This window comes from Aethina tumida, chromosome 7 (assembly GCF_024364675.1).
Source record: "Aethina tumida isolate Nest 87 chromosome 7, icAetTumi1.1, whole genome shotgun sequence".
Taxonomy (NCBI): Eukaryota; Metazoa; Arthropoda; class Insecta; order Coleoptera; family Nitidulidae; genus Aethina; species Aethina tumida.
Genome location: NC_065441.1, coordinates 3088748 through 3109275, shown reverse-complemented (window position 1 = coordinate 3109275; position 20528 = coordinate 3088748). Strand labels below are relative to the sequence as shown.

The 20528-nt window shown below is 33.3% G+C and overlaps 5 protein-coding genes across 5 annotated transcripts; 3 read left to right on the top strand and 2 right to left on the bottom strand.

Annotated features, from left to right (window-relative positions):
• Positions 1-326: 326 nt before the first annotated feature.
• LOC109605310 (uncharacterized) lies at positions 327-5929 on the bottom strand. The gene is made up of 5 exons (XM_049969873.1): positions 5903-5929; positions 4265-4984; positions 3741-3915; positions 1587-1657; positions 327-1119 (listed from the first exon to the last, which is right to left on the bottom strand). The coding sequence occupies exons 1-5, from the start codon at positions 5912-5914 to the stop codon at positions 436-438; spliced, it is 1662 nt and encodes a 553-aa protein (XP_049825830.1). The 5' UTR covers positions 5915-5929; the 3' UTR covers positions 327-435.
• A 5130-nt stretch (positions 5930-11059) lies between these two features.
• LOC109605309 (zinc finger protein 512B-like) lies at positions 11060-11866 on the top strand. Its single transcript, XM_020021876.2, has 3 exons — positions 11060-11071; positions 11183-11485; positions 11537-11866. Exons 1-3 carry the CDS (start codon positions 11060-11062, stop codon positions 11864-11866), a joined length of 645 nt encoding a protein of 214 aa, XP_019877435.1.
• Positions 11867-13280: 1414 nt separating this feature from the next.
• LOC109605308 (titin) lies at positions 13281-16577 on the top strand. The gene is made up of 6 exons (XM_049969872.1): positions 13281-13327; positions 13382-13651; positions 13706-14021; positions 14235-14398; positions 15955-16182; positions 16238-16577. The coding sequence occupies exons 1-6, from the start codon at positions 13313-13315 to the stop codon at positions 16541-16543; spliced, it is 1299 nt and encodes a 432-aa protein (XP_049825829.1). The 5' UTR covers positions 13281-13312; the 3' UTR covers positions 16544-16577.
• A 173-nt stretch (positions 16578-16750) lies between these two features.
• On the bottom strand, positions 16751-17838 carry LOC109605317 (tetra-peptide repeat homeobox protein 1). The gene is made up of 3 exons (XM_020021884.2): positions 17809-17838; positions 16899-17480; positions 16751-16828 (listed from the first exon to the last, which is right to left on the bottom strand). The coding sequence occupies exons 1-2, from the start codon at positions 17818-17820 to the stop codon at positions 16926-16928; spliced, it is 567 nt and encodes a 188-aa protein (XP_019877443.1). The 5' UTR covers positions 17821-17838; the 3' UTR covers positions 16751-16828; positions 16899-16925.
• Positions 17839-18660: 822 nt separating this feature from the next.
• Positions 18661-19453, top strand: LOC109605318 (tetra-peptide repeat homeobox protein 1). Its single transcript, XM_020021885.2, has 2 exons — positions 18661-18687; positions 18736-19453. The coding sequence occupies exons 1-2, from the start codon at positions 18676-18678 to the stop codon at positions 19240-19242; spliced, it is 519 nt and encodes a 172-aa protein (XP_019877444.2). The 5' UTR covers positions 18661-18675; the 3' UTR covers positions 19243-19453.
• The last annotated feature ends 1075 nt before the right edge of the window (positions 19454-20528 follow it).

Here is a 20528-nt window from a genome sequence, read left to right as displayed (position 1 = left end):
AAACCGTATTAAAAAGAAAACTAAATTTGATTTAAAACTATTTAGTGCAGAGCGAAAGTCGTTCCCTTCACCGAACGATTAGTTACAAACATTTTAATTTTCGCTTTATATATATAATATGGACCACAGAATAACCAATCACTAATGGAAAAGTCCAACTCAAGTTATTTGTCTAATGAAATAATCCAATTTCATGTATGAATAGTTTAATTATTGTATTTTATGGTGCTGCAAAGTAAATTTTACTTTATTGGCAATATATTTATGTTAATTTCAAAAAAAATGTTTCTTAATCATTGTACGAAGGTCAATAAAACAAATTTTATAAAAAAATACTATATTACAAACACAGACTAGATTGAAAACTCAATCATTTACGTAAAACTAAAAAACAACAAACATAAAAAACAACAGTCTAAATTAATACTTATTTTTTTAGTTTTTTTGTTCTTCTTGGACTGGCGCAGATTCAGGTTGTTCAACGGAGGCGTAACCTTGCGATTGATCGCTTTCAGTGTGTTCTCCACTTTCATAGTTGTTAAACTGTTCACCCCCATAACCTTGTCCCTCGCCTGAAGTTCCGGCAGAAGATTCATGTCCGAAACCACCCTCGTAACCGCTACCGTAGTCGGAACCTCCTCCATAGCCACCCTCGTTGCCTCCAAGAGACTGGTGTTCTATACCGTTACCGTAACCTCCCCCGTAACCTCCAGATGAGCCACCGTGGCTCGAAACTGGCACTGGGTAGGGTTTTGGTACTTCGATTGGTACGGGTACTTTCTTGACGATTTCGTAGGGTACTGGTTGTGGTACCTTTATGATTTTAGTTTGTACAACAGGGTAAGGCTTGTGGACTGGGTACGGTACGTGTACTGGATGTGGTACTTTGACTGGGTAAGGTTGAGGTTCTTTGATGACGATTTCTTTGTTGCTGACTATGGTTTCTGGTGGTAGGCTGCCTTTGGAGAATTCTCCCAGTTCCAGGATGTCGAATTTTGGGAATTCCACTTTACCATACGCTCCTATTCCTGGCACTCCTTGAAGTCCGTGACCCCCACCGTGGATGCCTGGTCTTGCCTGTGCCGTTAAGAAGCAACAGCAGATTGCAAAAACTACAGCCTGCAACAATGAATAATCTTAAACACTTTCTTCTATTAAACGTTTTGGTCACACCTTATGAAAACGCTAATAAAATAATGTGTTTACGACAACAGAAACAAAACCGCAAACAATGCATATTTTAATTTGACTATTAATCCAGTTTAGTCCGTAGATGGAAGATTATTTCCTGCTTTCTTCAATGTCTGATGTAATCATTTCGGTAAAAGTGCAACAATTTACTACACTATGTGACCTGTTTTATTTGACTAATACAAAACGTCGCGTAGCGTTGTTATATAATCCATGTAACCATATAATAATTACTATAAACGATTGTATAAAAATCGGTACAATACTTTTTATCGAATGAAATTAATTTAAGTTGCACAACTGTTCAAAAAATAAGAACTGTATCTTACGAAACTCTTCAGACGGAAATCAGTCACGTGAACAAGTAATAAATGCAAAAGCAAAAAGCTACTCACGAACTTCTTCATTTCGATGCACATCAACATAAACCTGAACAGCAACTGACTGGATACAAAATAAAATCTCCCTTACTATAAACCCGAGACTCTTCCTTCCACTTTCTCGGAAACTACAATCTCCAAATTGGTCGGATGGAGTACTACTATTCAATCGGAGAAATGTAGATTATATCATTTTTATTTAAACTGGTGCAAAAAGACGATTCTATCTATTTTTCCGTGCATAAATGCTTTCATATTTTATCTCGGCACTTCCGGTCGTGCGAAAAGCGATAAAATGAAAAAAAAAAAATAACTGTTTTTTCTTCATATACTTACAAGAGGATTCATCGTGTTGCACTTGCGATGGATTGCTTAACACTGGAATTAGTACTCTCTTCTGCTTATTTATATTCGGAACAAAAATGAACGAATTCTTCCCTTTCTTCCTACCATTGGACGACCAAAATCTCTTTGGTAACATAATTTGGTGTCAAGTTGTTTCGGTGCAGATAAAAAATTAATGCGGACGTGAAGTAAAAGTGATTGGGGGAAGGTGTTTCCTCCTGAATGTGGGGAAGTAAGCGGAATTGGATGAGGATTATGTAATTGAGACAGGTCGAGAGAGCAGATTTACTTTCTGACCTTGTTCACGAACGGAAAGTTAAATGAACTCAAGACGTAGCTTTTGATATAAAACTTAATAATAATAATAATAATAATAATAATAAAATCAATAATTTTATATAATAATTATACATCAAACTCAGTTTGTGTATAATATATTAAAAAAATGTATTTTAGATATATTTTATCACATTTAAAAATAAAGGAGTGAACTAAAAAAATATTGCCTCAGAATAATTAATCTCAAACAAAAAGTTTTAGTGGCAGATAATTAATTATCTTACTTGCACTAACATATTTCAACATTTTCTAAATAATATATAATTATTAGTTGTTTGTATTCAAAAAATAATTGAACAAGCTTTGCATAATTAAACCATAATTTATTTTAAAGAAACAAATAAAAATTAATCCAATTATTCTATTAATTACTACTTAACTATTACTGAATTTTAATTGAATAATCAGGTCAACCTCTTTTAAATTATTATTAGCAACATTAAAACACGATTAAAATTTATAAGAAAAATACACAGTATAACGAAATTATTTCCGGAATAAATTTAAATAATTAATAAAGCAATATTCTTTTGCATAATATTCTTTTCTAATATCCATTTCCTACTTAGATGGAAAAAAATCTTATGTAAAGTGATTATTTTATTCTTCCTAAATAAGAATTCTATATTAGATTAATCCCTTCCAATTTGTTTCACTCTACAAACCCAATTTTCACTATATAAGGCATCTAGATTTTTAAACTCGTCCATTTGTTGAGAGATAAACCAGTTAGAAAATTGTACAAGTACTTTCACATTTACTAATGCATAGATTGAATTTGTAATAAGAATAAACAAAAAATGGATATTTTTAATACTTTGAAACTCGTCCTGACACACCAAAGTTCTTATATTTCTTCTTCTATAAGACATAGAAAAAGGAAACATATTAGTTTAATAGAAAACTTTATTAATAAATAGACATATACCTTATAAGTACAAAGATCAGATGAATCAAAACAATATTGTTGTAGTTGGTAGAAATGTTGGATAGTCGTTCGCCAAGTTCCAAATCTAACCGTCCAAATCTAAATCGTGTCTTCCCAATTCCAAGCCATGACTTCCAAGACAGAACCCTTCATGACCGTGAAATTTGAACTGGTACTTTCTTCTCGACATAGACTGGTACCTTAACTGGTACAGGTACTGGCTTCTGAACTGCTACAGGGTATGGTTTAGGGTGTACTGGCACCTTGAATGGGTACGGTACTTTTACATTTACTAATACATTTAGATTGAATTTCTAGTAAGAATAAAATCAAAATTAACGTTTTTAATATTCCGAAACTGGTCCTGACTTTGCACTTCAAAGTACTTACATTTCTTCTTCCACAGGGCATAGAAACTGGAACCATATTTTTTTATAGAAATCTTTATTAAGAATCAGACATATAAATATAATTTAACTTATAAGTAGAAAGATGAAATGAATGAAAACAGAGCAACAATACTGATGTAATTGGTAGAAATGTTGGACAGTTGTTGCCTAATTTAATGATGATGGCTGCCAAGTTCCAAATTTGACCGTCCAAATCTAAACCGAGTCCTCCCAATTCCAAGCCATGACCTCCAAGATCGAACCCTTCGTGACCGTGAGATTTGATCAGAACTGGTACTTTCTTCTCGTCATAGACTGGTAGCTTAACTGGTACAGGTACTGGCTTAAAACTGGTACAGGGTTTGCTTTAGGGATGTGTACTGGCACCTCAACTAAGTACGGTACTTTTACATTTACTAATAAATTTAGATTGAATTTCTAGTATCAATAAATTAAAAATGAACGTTTTTAATGTTTTGAAATTGGTCCTGGCTTTGAACTCCAGAGTACTTACATTTCTTCTTTCACATGGCATAGAAAACGGAAACATATATATTTTTTATAGAAATCTTTATTAAGAAACAGACATATAAATATAATTTAACTTATAAGTAGAAAGATGAGATGAATGAAAACAGTGCAACAATACTGATGTAATTGGTAGAAATGTTGGACAGTCGTTGCCTAATTTAATAATGATGGCCGCCAAGTTCCAAACCGTGACCGCCCAAATCTAAACCGTGTCCTCCCAATTCCAAACCATGACCTCCAAGATCGAACCCTTCATGACCATGAGATTTGATCAGAACTGGTACTTTCTTCTCGACGTAGACTGGTACCTTAACTGGTACAGGTACTGGCTTGTGAACTGGAACTGGGTATGGTTTGGGGATATGTACTGGCACCTTAACTGGGTACGGTACTTTGACTGGTACTTTAACTGGGTACGGCACTGGTTTCTCGACTGGGTACGGTACGGGCTTCTCTACATGTACTGGGTATGGTTTTGGCACGTGCACGGGGTAAGGACGGTCGACTGGTACGGCCACCTTAACGGGGTATGGCACGGCGATCTTCTTCTCAACTGGGTACGGCACTGGGTGAGGGATGGGCACCTTAACTTCCTTGGTGATGGTGATGTGTTTGACTTCGCCGTGTCCTTCATAACCGCCGCCCAGTTCGAGACCGTGTCCACCGCCCAATTCAAGACCTCCCAGTTCGAGACCGTGACCGCCGCCCAATTCGATTCCGTGGCCGCCGCCGAAGCCGTAACCGAGGTCCAAAAGTCCACGCTTCTCCTTTTTGTCGGAGGCAGCGGCTACTTTGTCGTCCTTCGGTTCCGCCGCCTTCGCGGACTTCGCATCCTCGCAGGACGCCAGCGCGAGGCCGAGCGCGAGCAACAGCGCACAACTCTAAAAAATTAAAAAATAAAAATAAGAAAATAAACTAATTTAATTAATATAAGAACAATTTTGGTAATTTACAAGTGTGTTATTTGTTGAACTTTGCATGAGAACTTTTTAAATCAGATTTAAAATAAAGAATAAAAATCAATTTGAAATATTCTAATAAAACATCATGTAAATTACTAAAACAAACAGTAATGTGAAAAACATGTTCCATTGATATTTATTTAAATGAATATCAAATTTGCATATTATAATTTATGTAAATGGCACTGTAGTTATTAAATATATATTTCTCATTTAAATACTTAACTTTGCTTATTTTTTGATTTCCATTATTATTAACACTTTATTTAAATATATTTTTTAGTTAATAAAAATGTATAATTATAATTTTAACTATTATTTGTGTATTTTATTTATAAATTATTTCATTAAATTAATGTTAGAGGTAACAATTGATAATATTTTTTTAGTTTTGATTGACGCTTTTGTAGTTGAAGATGATTGTAATTTTGAGACTCAAATTTTAAATAATCTATATACGAGTATTATATTAACAATTTTAAAAATTAATAAACACCTTAGGTTTGTCAAAATATAAGTAATTTTTATGATTTTTTTAGAGAAAAAAATTGACTTATAAATTTAAATAATATTCACTAAATACTGTTGAACTTTACAATCTCAATTAAACGTGATTGTCTTCACAAAGTAAAAATAATATTAGGATAATCATTCATTCGACTGCGCCAAAACTCGGAAACCACAAAGGAAAAATAATTATCCTCATCTTCCAAAAAACACCACACCAAACCACAAAAGCAAAAACCCATTTGGGTACACTGTAGCCACGTTTTCCTTTTGTGATTTTCCACTTGCACTCACACCATCGAAAATAAATAATAATTTTTTCTCACTTACTTGGAGTTTCATTATCAAACGATTGAACAACGACTGTTGATGATGGAGTAGAACAACCGGCTATATATAACAACACAACACATGTGTCCAAACGCACATTTTGCTTTCTACCCACCCCACCGTGCCGTCCGATGATAATCGTCCACCCAACATTTTGCGCCATCACAATAAACTTATTAACGTCGGCCAGCTCATTATTTATTGCCAAACGGCATGCAACATTCGTAGACGTTCAAATGGTCCGCTGTTTAATTGCGGGTTGCTTCACTGACACTATGATTTTCTATTTTTTTTTTCGCGTTCATGTTTTACTGACCCGTTTTCTGGGCTTCATGGTCAACGGTGATTCGGAGATAAATTCTTGTTTTGTTGTTGTCAGAATTAGGTAATTGGGATTCAATTATTAGTAATAATATTGTTTGAGGTGTTTGTGCATTCACTTTTATTGCTCATAATTCAATTTTAGTGCGTGCAGGTTTAACAGGTTGTCGGGCATAAATATTATTGATCTTCCCTGATATTTACTGTTTTATTACTAACTAAAATGTAACCGAACATAATTAATACTTTGAACATATTATTCTCTATGTTTTAATACCAATTTTAGATTTTTTTCAAAATTACTTCTTCATCTTCCATCTGTTTTCTTCCTAATGTTGGTAAATTTAATGGTAAGGTTTTGATTAACTATATTTCGTTTAGGTTCTTCAACGCAATTTTTTTAAATTAAGTAAAACATCTATTTTCTATAAAGGATGATAAAACAATTTACTAAACTCTGGTTAATTGATTCGTCTAGACATATCTTCATTAAAATACAGAAGCCATATTCAATTAGAGATTTACAACAAATAAAAACAAACAAATCAATAAATTTCTTCTTCGAGAGTAAAAGCTGACCTTGAAACCAGTTACATAATGCCCATCCAGCATCTTCCGTGACGGCACGTCTCGTTCATAAGCATTCAATGGGTTCTTACAGGTACGACTAATATGTTAGACGTCCTCAATTCTTTTTCTAAGTTTCTTATGGACCACTTAAACGTTTTCCAATTGAATTTATCGGTTATGTAACTGTGATTATTTTGGATTATCCTACAATTTAATCTTTGTCCGCTTAGAATATTATGAAAAGACTTTTATTGCCCGTATCAATATCGATAATCAAGGACGTTCGATCGTTTTCCGCCAAGCTTGCACGAATTAAACGTCCGTTTTGCCATAATGACGAAATCCAATTCTCGAACGATTGTCTAAAAGTGTTTGAGTACATGTTATAAAATGGATATTACAAGATCGTTATTTCTTAACTGCCGCTAATTATTATAGGCTGTTCACTTCCTTTTACAAAATTAACGATTTGTGGCAGCATTCAAAACGTTGTGTGTTGCGAATACGAATCCGTGATTAATTAATGGAATAATTTACTCTATGAACCGTGGTACTGTTCATGAATTCTTGGAATTCGTTCAAAAATTATTCAATTATAAGAAGAAAGTCGAAATTTTTATATATTAGGAAAGCAATTTTGTGACTTTCTTTTTTTGCATACATTCTTTGACTTTTTTGAAATTTGAATCAGTCAAATTATTCTTGTCTTTTTTATTATTTGGCATTTTTTATTTTTCTTATCTTGTCGTTCTATTTGCATTTCTTCTTTCGATTGTCTTGTTTGTCTTTTTAGCTTCTTTTTGTGTCCTTTTCAATTTTTTTTTTACTTGGTCTGTTTTCTCATCTTTCATGTTCTCTTTTTCTTGTTATTTTTTATCTTATTTGTTCTTCTTACCTTCCTTATTTCATTTGTCTTTATACATTATATTCCTCGTCTTGCCTTCCTATCTGCATTTCTTGTTTCAATCATTTTCTTCTTTCTTGTCTTTTCTATTATTTTTTTATTGGTTTGGTATTGGTTTTGTTCTCTTGTTAACCTTTCTTGCCTTTCTTTTGTACTTTCTGTTCTCTTTTTTTTTGATTAGGCTTGTTTAACATTCTTATATTTTATGTTCTCTTTTTCTTTATTGTTTTGTTATATTTTCTTATCAAAATAGTCCTTCTTAACTTTCTTATTTCATTTGTCCTTCTTTCTTGTATCCCTGATCATGTCTTTCTGTTTGTACTTCTTGTTTCGATTATCTTTTTTGTCTTTCTCTCATTTTTTGTGTATTTTCTATTATCATTCTTTCATATGGTTTATTTGTCTTTCTTATTTTTCATGTTCATCTCTGTATTGTCTTGTTATGTTTTCTTATCTTTCTCATTCCATTTGTCCTTTTTTAATATTTATCTTGTATTCTCTTTCTATATGTACATTTTGTTCCACATCTCTTGTTTACCTTTCTTGCATTTCTTTAGTCTTTTCTATTATCTTCTTTTGATTTGCATTGAGTTATTTATATCTCTTGTCCTCTATTTCTTTATTATCTTTTTATGTTTTCTTATCTTTTTTGTCATTCTAACTATTCTCTATATGTACCTCGTGTTTCGGTTAATCTTTGACTTTCCATCCATTCTATTATATTATTGTATGTATTTTCTATTATCTTTCTTTGATTTGATTTGTTTGTCATTCTTATTTTTCATATTCTTTTCTGTTTTATCTTGTTATTTTTTCTTACCTTTCTCAATTCATTTTTCCTTCTTTTTCTGGTCTTTTCTTTCTATGTGTACTTCTTGTTTCAATTATTTTGTTTGTCTCTCTTGCCTTTCTTTTGTCTCTTCTATTAACTTCTTTTTTAATTTGGCTTGTTTGACTTTCTTATATTTCATGTTCTCTTTCTCTTTATTGTCCTGGTATTTTTTTTTATCTTTTTTGTCCTTCTTTTTTTACTTATTTAATTTGATCTTCTTTCCTGGGTTATTTCATTTGTCCTACTTTCTTATTTACCTTCCTATTTGTATTTCTATTTTTGATTGTCTTATTTATCTTTTTCCTTTTTCTTGTTCCTTATGTATTATCTATTTTTGGTATGGCTAATTTGTCTTCCTGATGTTTCATATTTTCCTCCTCTATATTATTTTCTTACTTTTCCTTTCCTTTTATGTCGCTCTTACTTTTCTTTTTTAACTTGGCCTACTTAGTTTTTTCCTTGTATCTATTTGTATTTCTTGTTTCTTTTTATCCTTCACGTTTTCCACTCTTGTTATTTTCTCTTGACTTTTTGGACCATCTTATGTCACTTGTTCTTCCTTCTTATTTTCATTGTTTTGTCTTTCATTTTGTATTTCTTGCATCAATTCTCTTGTTTCCCTTTTTCTCCTTTTTTGTGCCTTTTCTATTTTTGATTTGTCTTGATTGTCTTCCATATTTTTATATTCTCGTTCTGTTTAATATCTTGTTATTTTACCTTTTTCGTTTTTTTCTTATATTTCTTATCTTAATTAGATTTCTTCAATTTTTTGCCCTTATTTATCTAGTAGAAACACCCACAAATTCCATTAGGAATGATAGAAAAATTTAATGCATTATAGATTACCATAATCAATTTGCCTAGCAGAAAATAATTTGCTCAAATCGTTATGTAAACATCTAATGAAAATTTGCTCGGACTTTATCAGATTGCTCGTGACCGAGTCCAGTTGCAACGCTCCCAATCGCTTCGAATTTATCTTGCACAACTTTTTCCGCGTGTGTTCTGCGTTATTGTTTCTGAGGTTATTGTCTAAATTAATTCCGTTGTGCAATCGAATAATCGACCTGTAATTACTACAAAACACCGTTTCTTATTAATCGGCGAGTTTACGAAATGAAGATCTAGATCTTAGTTATTTTTTTAATGCGTGCCTAATTTAATTGCAATTGTGTGTGAGTTATTTACGACCAATTAATGGCTGCTGCAATGAATTATTATCTAATACACAATCAAAATATGGTCATCAACAAGACACACCTCGTGCTATGTCAAAAGAAGATTGTGAAGTTGTTTCATAATGGTACTCTTGGTCCATTAAATAAATAAAAAATTGTAATTAGGAAAAGATTATGTGCAAAATGAGCCTTTTTCATTTTCTATAACTGCGATCAGTCTCGTGTTCTTGTGACCCACTTAATTAACGGTTGCGAAACGCCCAAATAAATGACTTGAAGTTGAATAACAATATCTGGTGGAGAATTCAACTGATGCATGACCGTTGATTGTCAAGGAAATGCACGTCGCACAAGTAAAAATTAACGATTACACGATTGGAGGGAACGGTCACAACATATTGCGATCGAAGGCGGCCAATTAACCGACATTGTCATTTCCTGTTGGATAATGCGCCAAAAAATTTCCCTGCTGCGTTCGATACAATCGGGATTTTGATTTTTATTGGTAGCAGGAAGTTATGTAAGCAAAGTGTGGGTTCCAGATGAAAAATTTATGAATTTTGGTGTTTAACAATGAGGAAAAAATAATGAAAAGGTGGTGACATCAAAAAGTACAAGTATAATAGAAAATTTAAACTTATTACTATAATAAACCTTGACGCGTCTTCAGTTGTATACACTGTTGCTTTCTTGTACTTCATTTTACTTAGTAGAGAATTGCTTAAGTTCTCTTATATAGCTGTAATAATGCCAGCAACAAAGAGATTTCCCCCAAAACGCAGCCATAAGTTCAAAGAAAGGTACAAATCAGGACACCTGTTTATTTTCAATAAACACTTCGCATTAATTGTTGGCTTTTTGTGTATTATTTAAGCCACAATTGCAGGTATTAATTAGAATTTCATCATTTCAATTACATAAGCAATTTTACAATGCGTTGGGACTTTGTTGTTATTATTATGCACGGGAAAATTATGTTCACACGCCATAATTTCAATATTTCATTAAATATTTTATTTATTGCCAATGTGAAAGAAATAAATTAAGGTTTTTTCTACCCGTTGATTTTAATTAAACAAGAAAACTCTAAGTGATGAACCCGGACTTAGAAGATGCTGCACTGACACATTACATAAAAGACAAATGCAATAAAATGCGACTCGAATACGGCGTATTTAATGCATTATTTATGCACGTGTATTATGTAAATCGGCGACAATTAACAATATTCATATGAAACGCATTAAACCGACAAAAGGGGTAACTTTCAAAACGTTCAAGCCGAATGTACATATACAAGCGAAATTTATTAAAACAGTTAGTCGGTGTCACATATTTGTGCAATACACATAATGAAACTGATCGTGAGTACATTTCAATAAATTAATAATTTATCAACAACCAACCACGAAGTGACCGAATCAGGACTTGAAAATTGTGCAGGTGTCTACAAAACAGTGTTAAATTGGTTTCAGGTTTTCTTATCGCTTCTCTATCTGACCTCTGGTTCAGAAGAGAAGAAGAGCAACAAGAGGAGTTTGAGTCTTGGAGGCATCGGGGAGCACGACTTGCACGGCATAGAACTTGGAGGCCATGGGTTGGATCTTGGAGAAGGTATAAGCTTGGGTGAGCACGGAATCGGAGGCGGCGGAGGAGGTGGAGGCTTGGAGGGTCACCACCACGAAGTCAAGACTATTACCATCACCAAGAAGATTCCCATTTTAGTGCCTCAGCCATATCCAGTCACCGTCACTAAACATGTTCCGGTGCCCTACAAGGTAAAAAAAAATCTGTGTGTCTTATCTTATAAACTTAATGTGTTCGTTTAGGTCGAAGTGAAGGTTCCTGTGGATCGTCCTTACCCAGTACCAGTGCCAAAACCATACCCGGTAATCGTGAAGAAACCATACCCAGTCCTCATCGAGAAAAAAATACCGGTACCAATAAAAGTTCCAGTAAAAGTCCCGTACCCGGTTAAAGTACCAGTACACGTCCCCAAACCGTACCCGGTTGAAGTACCAAAGCCATACCCAGTCCACGTGAAGGTTCCAGTTTACATCGAAAAGAAGGTACCGATTCACATTCCGGAACACAAGGAAGAAAGTGGAGGAAGTGACGGATTGGATTTGGGCGGCGAAGAAGTGGGTAAATGGTGGTAGACACGTAGTCACCCTTTTTGTTGTATTCTTCTTCTTCTGTTCTCTTTTTGTAAATGAAAAACACGGTTGTTTGGATGCCGTAAAACCGCCCAATAAATGGAAGAAGTTGGAATGTTTAGGGGCAGTTTTGGGGCATCACTGTTGTTAACTATCTAATTTCTATTAATAAAAAATTGTTTTCTTGAATCTAGTTTTTATGTAACCCCTGTATAATTTAAAGCGCTGCTTGACATATGTCGTGTGCCACTAACTTAATTGATAGATAATCAATTGCATAATTGGCTTACGCAAACTGTTTGTATCACTCAAACAGTAAAAAGTCACCAACTTTTTTTTAATTAACATACATATGTGTATGTGTTAAATAGGTTTTACATTTTTAAGCAATTTTTTTACCCAGATTTGTTTTAAATTAATATCTCCAAAAAACCATACCATAATATGTAATTTTGCTGTCGATAAATATGCCATTTAGCCAAATCCAATTTCCATTACAGTACGTAATAACATGTAATCAAAAATTGGAGCTTGTCGAATACGAAATAACAATCATTACGTATTCGAGGCAATTTTCTTTTGTTTATTTATTTTTGAATGTGTTCGTGAGTTTTCTCGTCGGGACACACCGAGATTGAAGTCTGATGCAATGAGGAAACTTGGCTTTAATGAGGTATGAAGAAATTAACATTTGGATAATACGTTACTCAAATGACTGTTTAAGATGTACATTATTATTTGTGTTTCTTGTGAAAATATACATTGTTGTTTTATTCTTACTATAAAAATTAACATAAATTAATTATTATTACTGAATACAGTAACAAAAATATCTTTTGTTTGCTTTAAAATGTAAACAAATCTCATTTTAATCATATTTTAATTGTGTCCCCAAAAGGCGAACCGCTCATGCAACCGTCCGAGGTCGAAACACAAAAAATATTCCCTAACATTTTGTACAAATTTCCAAACAATATAACGATCTTATTACTACATTTCCCTAACCGTTTAGCAACATCTGGTAATTATTAATTGCACCGTTTCAAGTTTAATTGCACTCGAAACACAAACAATAAATTATGACCGCTTGGCTGCTACTCAAAGGTATTAAATGTATAATTTTTACAATTTTCACCCAGCAGGACAAAAACAAACGAATTTCTTCCTGATCAACGATTGTCTTTTGGACAAAAGGAATTTCATTTATTTTTTGTATTAATTTCTAAGGCCTTGAATCGGCGTTTCATCGGACAATTAAATTAATTTCAACACGGGCCGTAAATTATTTCGTCTATTGATCCGAACTCCGCTTATGCAAATCAAACGTTACAAATAGACCGATCGACTTTGCAGATTGTTCAGCACGTGTGTGGAAAGTTATTTCACTATATATAACTGTAATTTTTTAGTAGGAGGCATCAGTTCTGTGTCTAGTGTTGTATCCACAACATGATGAGAAGTGTGGTACGACCAAAAACAACAACAACTTATCACAAGAATTAATAATGCGTTTTTTAGATTGTTTTGTGTTTGTTTGCCTTCGTTTTCGCCGAAGAGGCCGAAAACAAACAGAAGAAACGCGGTTTGGAGCTCGGAGGCTTTGGAGAACATGACTTTGGAGGTGATTTAGTTGGACACGGTTTGGAACTTGGAGGAGGTGACTTTGGAGGACACGATCTGGGAGGACACGAAAAAGTGCACGTTAACACTGTCACCAAACAAGTACCTTATTTGGTACCCAAACCAGTTCCATACACTGTCATCAAAAAAGTGCCAGTACCATACAAAGTATGTTTAGTGCCCCAGCAATCTTCTTAAATAACAAATTTTGTTTAATTTTAGGTACCTGTGAAGGTCGACGTACCAAGACCATACCATGTGTCAGTACCAAAGCCATACCCAGTCATCGTCAAGAAGCCAGTACCATACCCAGTGGAAAAACCTGTACCGTACCCAGTTAAAGTACCAGTCAAAGTACCGTACACCGTTAAAGTACCAATCCACGTCCCAAAACCCTACCCAGTCGAAGTACCAAAGCCATACCCAGTTAAAGTACCTTACACCGTTGTAGTAGAGAAGAAGGTACCAATCCATATTGATTCTCATGATGGTGGCGATTTTGGTGGCGATTTCGGAGGGCATGGAGAAATCGATTTCGGTCACAAGTTTTAACCTGTGCCACATTTGTTCTAGTTGATAATATGATGTGTGATATGTTTATTTTGGTTTTGAAAATGTATTTTTTTATATAAATAAATTTTGTTATTTATCCTACATTTCTTTTTATTTCAACCAAGACTTAAAAGATGTTAAAAGATTTAAATTAATTGATGGATTAAAACAACTATGAGTACTTAAATATATTAAAAAGATACCACATACCTAGTGGAAAAATTTGTACCGTACCCAGTTAAAATACCAGTCAAAGTACCGTACACCGTTAAAGTACCAATCCACGTTCCAAAATCCTACCCAATCGAATTACCAAAGCCATACTCAGTTAAAGTACCTTACACCGTCGTAGTGGAGAAGAAGGTACCAATCCATATTGATTCTTATGATGGTGGCGTTTTTGGAAGTGCTTTGGGAGGACATGAAGAAATCGATTTCGGTCACACATGTGTTCTTGTTGATAATATGATGTGTGATATGTTTATTTTGGTTTTGAAAATTTATTTTTTTATATAAATAAATTTTGTTATGTATCGTACATTTCTTTATTTCAACCAAGTATTAAAAGATTTTAAAATTATTATTTTATTATTATTATTATTATTATTATTATAGATTAAAACTACTCTAAGTATTTAAATATATAAAAAAGGTACAACATACCTAGTGGAAAAATCTGTACCGTACCCAGTTAAAGTACCAGTTAAAGTATCGTAAACGTTTTATTTCAACCAAGTGTTAAAATATATAAATTAATTGATTGATTAAAACAACTACAAGTACATAAATATATTAAATAAGTAGTTTTATAAAGTACAACTATATTTACAAAATATAAGAACAGTGAAATATCCTCATCCAGTACCGTACTGCCTCTTTCTAGATAAATAAACATCAGGTTGTTCCAAAGAAATCTAAAAAGTCCATATTAAACCATTGAAAAGCAAACTTTGATAATACTTACAGGAACGTCGACGATTTGAAAAGCGATAGGTTGTGGAATGAAATAAGTCACTTGTTTGGAATTTCCGCTATCCCTTTTTTGAGTAATTGTGTTTTCTTCTTGTTCATCAAACCTGAATAAAGGTCTCCATCCGCCATGTTCGATGTCCGGGAAGATCGACACTTTCGGATACTCCCTGATTGCTCTTTTTTGTTTTGGTATCACATTTGTTTCTGTTAGTACTTCTAATATGGATAAGATGCACAGAACCGACTAAAACATTATGACATCAATTAAAAGGAATTCACAAAGTGGTATGTAAATTTACGACAAATATCATATTGTTGTGAGTAATTCTGAGAGTAATACTGAAGGAAGATTTCTCTTCTTTTGTTTATATATCTCACAAATGAATAAATTTATTAAAAATATATAGTTTTGTAGCGTAATTCTGTTTATTATATGAATCTCGCGGTGATGAAGAAATGTGTGTTTTCTAATGTAGTTTCTACAAATCACTGTACGTTATGGAGAATGATCGAAATTATTTCTTATGACCCAGTTCTGCGATGTCATACGCACATCATACAACAATTACTTAATTTAAGGCGATTATGAAAATAATCAAGATATTTCTTACCATGGTATTATGTAAAAACAGAAACTATGAACAAAGTAGAAGTGCGTTTCGTCACATTCGCAATATGAACCACACACGAGTACACGTTAATTGAACAAATTGCCCGATGTTACAGTTCAATCGGCAATGTTGACCAATAATGGCAATAATGAAGTCGTTAATTGCGCAGGAACACAAAAGGGTAGGTTTTCGAAATTGTACAAACCGTATAAATATGTTCGTTTGCGTATAATTGTTATCAGTCGGTTGAATCCTACCATAACTACACCATGAAGTTGCTTGTGAGTGGTAGTTTACATTTTTAAGTGTTCAGTTAATATTTTTGATTGTGTTTAGGTTTTGCTTTGTGTCAGTTGTTTGGTTTTCGCCGAGGACGACAAGAAACATTCAAAACGTGGATTAGAATTAGGTGGATTCGATGGAGGTTTTGGAGGACACGATTTTGGTGGTCATGATTTCGGTGGACATGAAGTTAAAACTATAACCATCACCAAGAACGTACCAGTACCAGTACCACACCCTGTACCAGTTCCTGTCATCAAACATGTTCCAGTACCATACAAGGTACACATTAATTCAATAATATTATCACAGTTTAATCATGCAAATATTGTTACAGGTTCCAGTAAAAGTACCGGTTGATCGTCCATACCCAGTGCCGGTACCAAAACCATATCCAGTAACAGTGGAAAAACCAGTACCGTACCCAGTAGAAAAACCAGTACCATATCCAGTGAAAGTGCCAGTTAAAGTACCCTATGCGGTTAAAGTACCAGTTCATGTGCCGAAACCTTACCCTGTAACTGTGCCGAAACCATATCCAGTTAAAGTACCCTATCCTGTTATTGTTGAGAAGAAGGTACCGATTCATATTTCATCCGGACATGGATTTAGTGGCGGTTTAGATTTTGGACATAAATTCTAAAGAGGTTCGTCATATGTTTTGTTGGAAATGCTTAGAAATGTGATTTATTTTGTTATTTTTTTACAATCTCAATAAATTTTTTATTTGAATCTTGTTTCATTATTAATTGAATGTATAAGGGAATGAATTATATTTAATTTTTAGGGAAACTATAAATAACACCAAGGTAGTACAAATGGGGTTTACTAATTTATACAACTTTTTTACAAAACTTTTATTTGGAAGTTAAAAATATATAACAACAATTATTATCACAAAAATTTCAACAAGTGGACCTTAACATACCTAAAAATAGAATAGAAATAACAATTTGAAAGATACTAAGAATGAACCATCATAATCTTTTTATACTTACACAAAATTGTGAAGCAAAGAAAGTGGTTTAATTCCAACCGTGTCCAAAACCACCGCCAATTCCTCCAGAATAACCGATAACTTTGTAGCTACCACCGCCAAAACCACCTCCGAAATCTCCGTGACCTCCATCACCCTTAATGTAAACGGGTACCGACTTTTCAACGACCACAGGATAAGGTACTTTGACTTGAGTTGGGATGGTGATTGGGAACGGTTTTGGTACTGCGTACGGTACCTTAACTGGGTAAGGAATTTCAACGCCTACTTTAACTGGTACTGGCACTGGTTTCGATACGGGTACTGGGACTGGTACGCTTTTTTCAACTGGTATTGGCACCGGTTTAGGCACAGCCACTGGATACGGTTTTGGTACTACAACTTTGTAGGGTACTTTGATGGGCACGGGCACATGTTTGACTACAGGGTATGGCTTGGGCACTGGATATGGCACCGGGATTTTTTTGACGATTGTTTTGGTGTGGTACGATGGAACGTGGAAGTCGTATGGTGATCCTCCTCTCTTGACACGTGTGGTGCCAGTCTCGGACGCCAAAGCGACCGCACACAAGCAGAGGACAACCTATTGGAAGAATGTAAAGGTTTTTAGTTAATTGGAAAGAAAATAATTATTTACCGACCCAAGACGAGATTTTTATAGATTTATCTTGTTAAGTAATTAGAAAAAAGTACAAGTAAAATTATTAATTGGTTTCAAACATCAAGAGAAATATTGGAAACTACAACAGATAAAAATATTTTCCATAAATTGAAATGAAATCTTTATTATAAGTTAATTTTTTTCTATTCCATACTCCAAATGACATATGAACACTTTCTATTACTTGATATCGATCATTATCTCTCGTCACAAAACACATTCACCCAAACACACTCATCCTCTCACTTACAATGATCTTCATGGTTCCGGTGTGTGTTTGTCGAAATTTTTGCGAAACTGATGCCATCATTTACAGTTCGCCACTATTTATACCATCACCATACATTATATTGGACCACTTTCGAGTACAGAACCCTTTTTGGTTCCGCATCTACGTAATATTTTGATCGGATTACAATGAATGGTCGCGGTATTCCTTCCTTTCTTTCGATCGCAACGGAAGAGTGAAGTTAACAGACTATTAAATAATGTTATGATTACTGTGTTTATTGTTGTGGCTTCAATTATGTTTATTAGGTTTATGGACAAAAAAATTAATAACAGATTGTTTATGATTGTTGGCGGTTTTCATTTTTAATGTATAATTTCATTGTTGTAAGGAAGAAGAGTGTAAAATGTTATGGTTTATGTTTTAATTATAAAATATTTTTTTTATTAATTGACATTTTTGCCTGATGAAAATATGAAGCAAATAAGATAATACATATTATATTTAATCCATTGCTTCACATTTAAATTACGATTAAAAAGCAATTTAGTAAATAAAAAATTAAACAATTGAATTTAAAGAATTAACAATAAACGTAACAAGTTACAAAGTTAAATAACACCCTTCACAAAAACAAAACTATAACCCGTATAAAAAAAGTAGTTGCTGTTACACTTCCTTTGCGATTGCGACAAAATTAAAGTGAAGGAAGGAATCCACAAGTTTTGCAATCCAATTGGATTGTCGTTCTTCATGTTCTATGATCTAATTTTTAATACAAGGGTTTGTTTTTGAAAGTACTCCACATAATGAATGTATAAATAGTCGCGGACATCCGATAGCCCGCATCAGTTTCGCAATTTAATTCGACAAAAGACACACGGAACCATGAGAGTCTTTGTAAGTGTCAATATCAATTAACATTTTATTTTATTAACCCTATTTTAGGTTGTCTTCTGCTTGTGTGCGGTCGCACTGGCGTCCGAGACTGGCACCACGCGTGTCAAGAGAGGAGGATCACCATACGACTTCCATGTCCCGTCGTACCACACCAAAACCATCATTCAAAAGGTCCCGGTGCCGTATCCAGTACCAAAACCTTACACCGTAGTCAAACACGTACCTGTACCCGTAAAGGTGCCCTACAAGGTGACAGTACCACGCCCTTTCCCGGTCGGAGTGCCGAAGCCTTTCCCGGTACCAGTGGAAAGACGCGTACCAGTGCCGGTACCAGTGGAAAAACCAGTGCCTGTGCCGGTACAAGTGCCCGTAAAAATACCTTATCCAGTTAAAGTACCCTATGGGATTCCAAAACCCTATCCGGTTGAAGTACCACATCCAGTCAAAGTGCCATATCCGGTGGTAGTTGAGAAGTCTTATCCAGTTTATATTGGTGGCCATGGTAGCAGTTTTGGGGGTGGTTTCGGCAAAGGATTTGGCCATGGATGGAATTAAGGGATCGGTTGATTAATCTTTGTACTTCTACAAACATTTTTTGTAAGTATTAATTAATCTCTGATAATTTGTTAGTTAATATTTAATTTTTATTATTTTCAGTTTGGGGTGCAATCAAATTTGTTGAATTGTTTTGCGTTACCTGTTGAATTTTTATTACTATTATTTGTATGTTAATAATTGTTGTGTGGTAATTAATAATATAAAATTAAATTAACCTTTTGTTTTAATTATTTCCACATTTAATTTAGTATCTGTAAAGTATGTTTTGAATAAAATTATAATTATTATAATTAACCTACCCGCCACCATAAAAATTGTTGTTAATTTTAACCGCATGTTTAAAATTTTACATTCTAATATATGTCTTCATATCAACCATATGTTAGACAAAAAATATCCATTACCATTTAAATAAGGATTGGAATTTAAAATATTTTACACTCAATCGAATGTTTACAATGTGTATCAATCGAAATGCAATTAACATTATTTACGTGAAAATATTAATTTAACTTAAACGAACAAAAAATATTATTTTAAAATAAGCATTATTATAAAATAAAACTTATTGGATTATATAATTAGAACGTTGAAATTATTCAAGAAAATCCATTAATTTTCCAAACGGTTGAGTCACTGATTAATGTCTAGGTACATTTAAAAGTGTGCAATCTAATTTAACTTTATTACGCAAATTCAGGAAGAATGTTCCCGTTTTTATTATTATCTGTACAAGATTCTGAACGTTTTTGCCGTACGCTCTCCAAACTCGTGGGTTTTGTTCAATTAATCCAGTGTGAAATTTACGGTCTACAAACTACAATTAAAACCGTATTCTGTGTTGGCTTTAATTAATTGATAAACAAAAAAATGTCAATTTTAATAATAAATCAATTTAAAAAAAGTGGTTCATGTGAATGTACAAAGTGAGTTTATAGTAGGAAAGTCTGGAATTTCCAGTCGCAGTCATTAATAACGAGTGGATTTTATAACGTTCTAAATCTCCAAATAAAATAGCACTCTTACTTAAATAATTATTAGTTACATAAACTAATATGCATTAGTGGAATTGTTTCTGGTCGACTATTAATTATTTAGTGGTTCAATTATTTTATGAAAATAATATTTAAAACCTTAAAATAAACTCATGTTATTCAAAAAATATTAATTTTAAATTAAAATTTAATATAAAAATTAGTACGTCCTCTATGAGCATGGATGACTGTTATAAGGTTATTCATTTTTTCTTGGGGTATATTGTGTAATAATAATGATATAATATA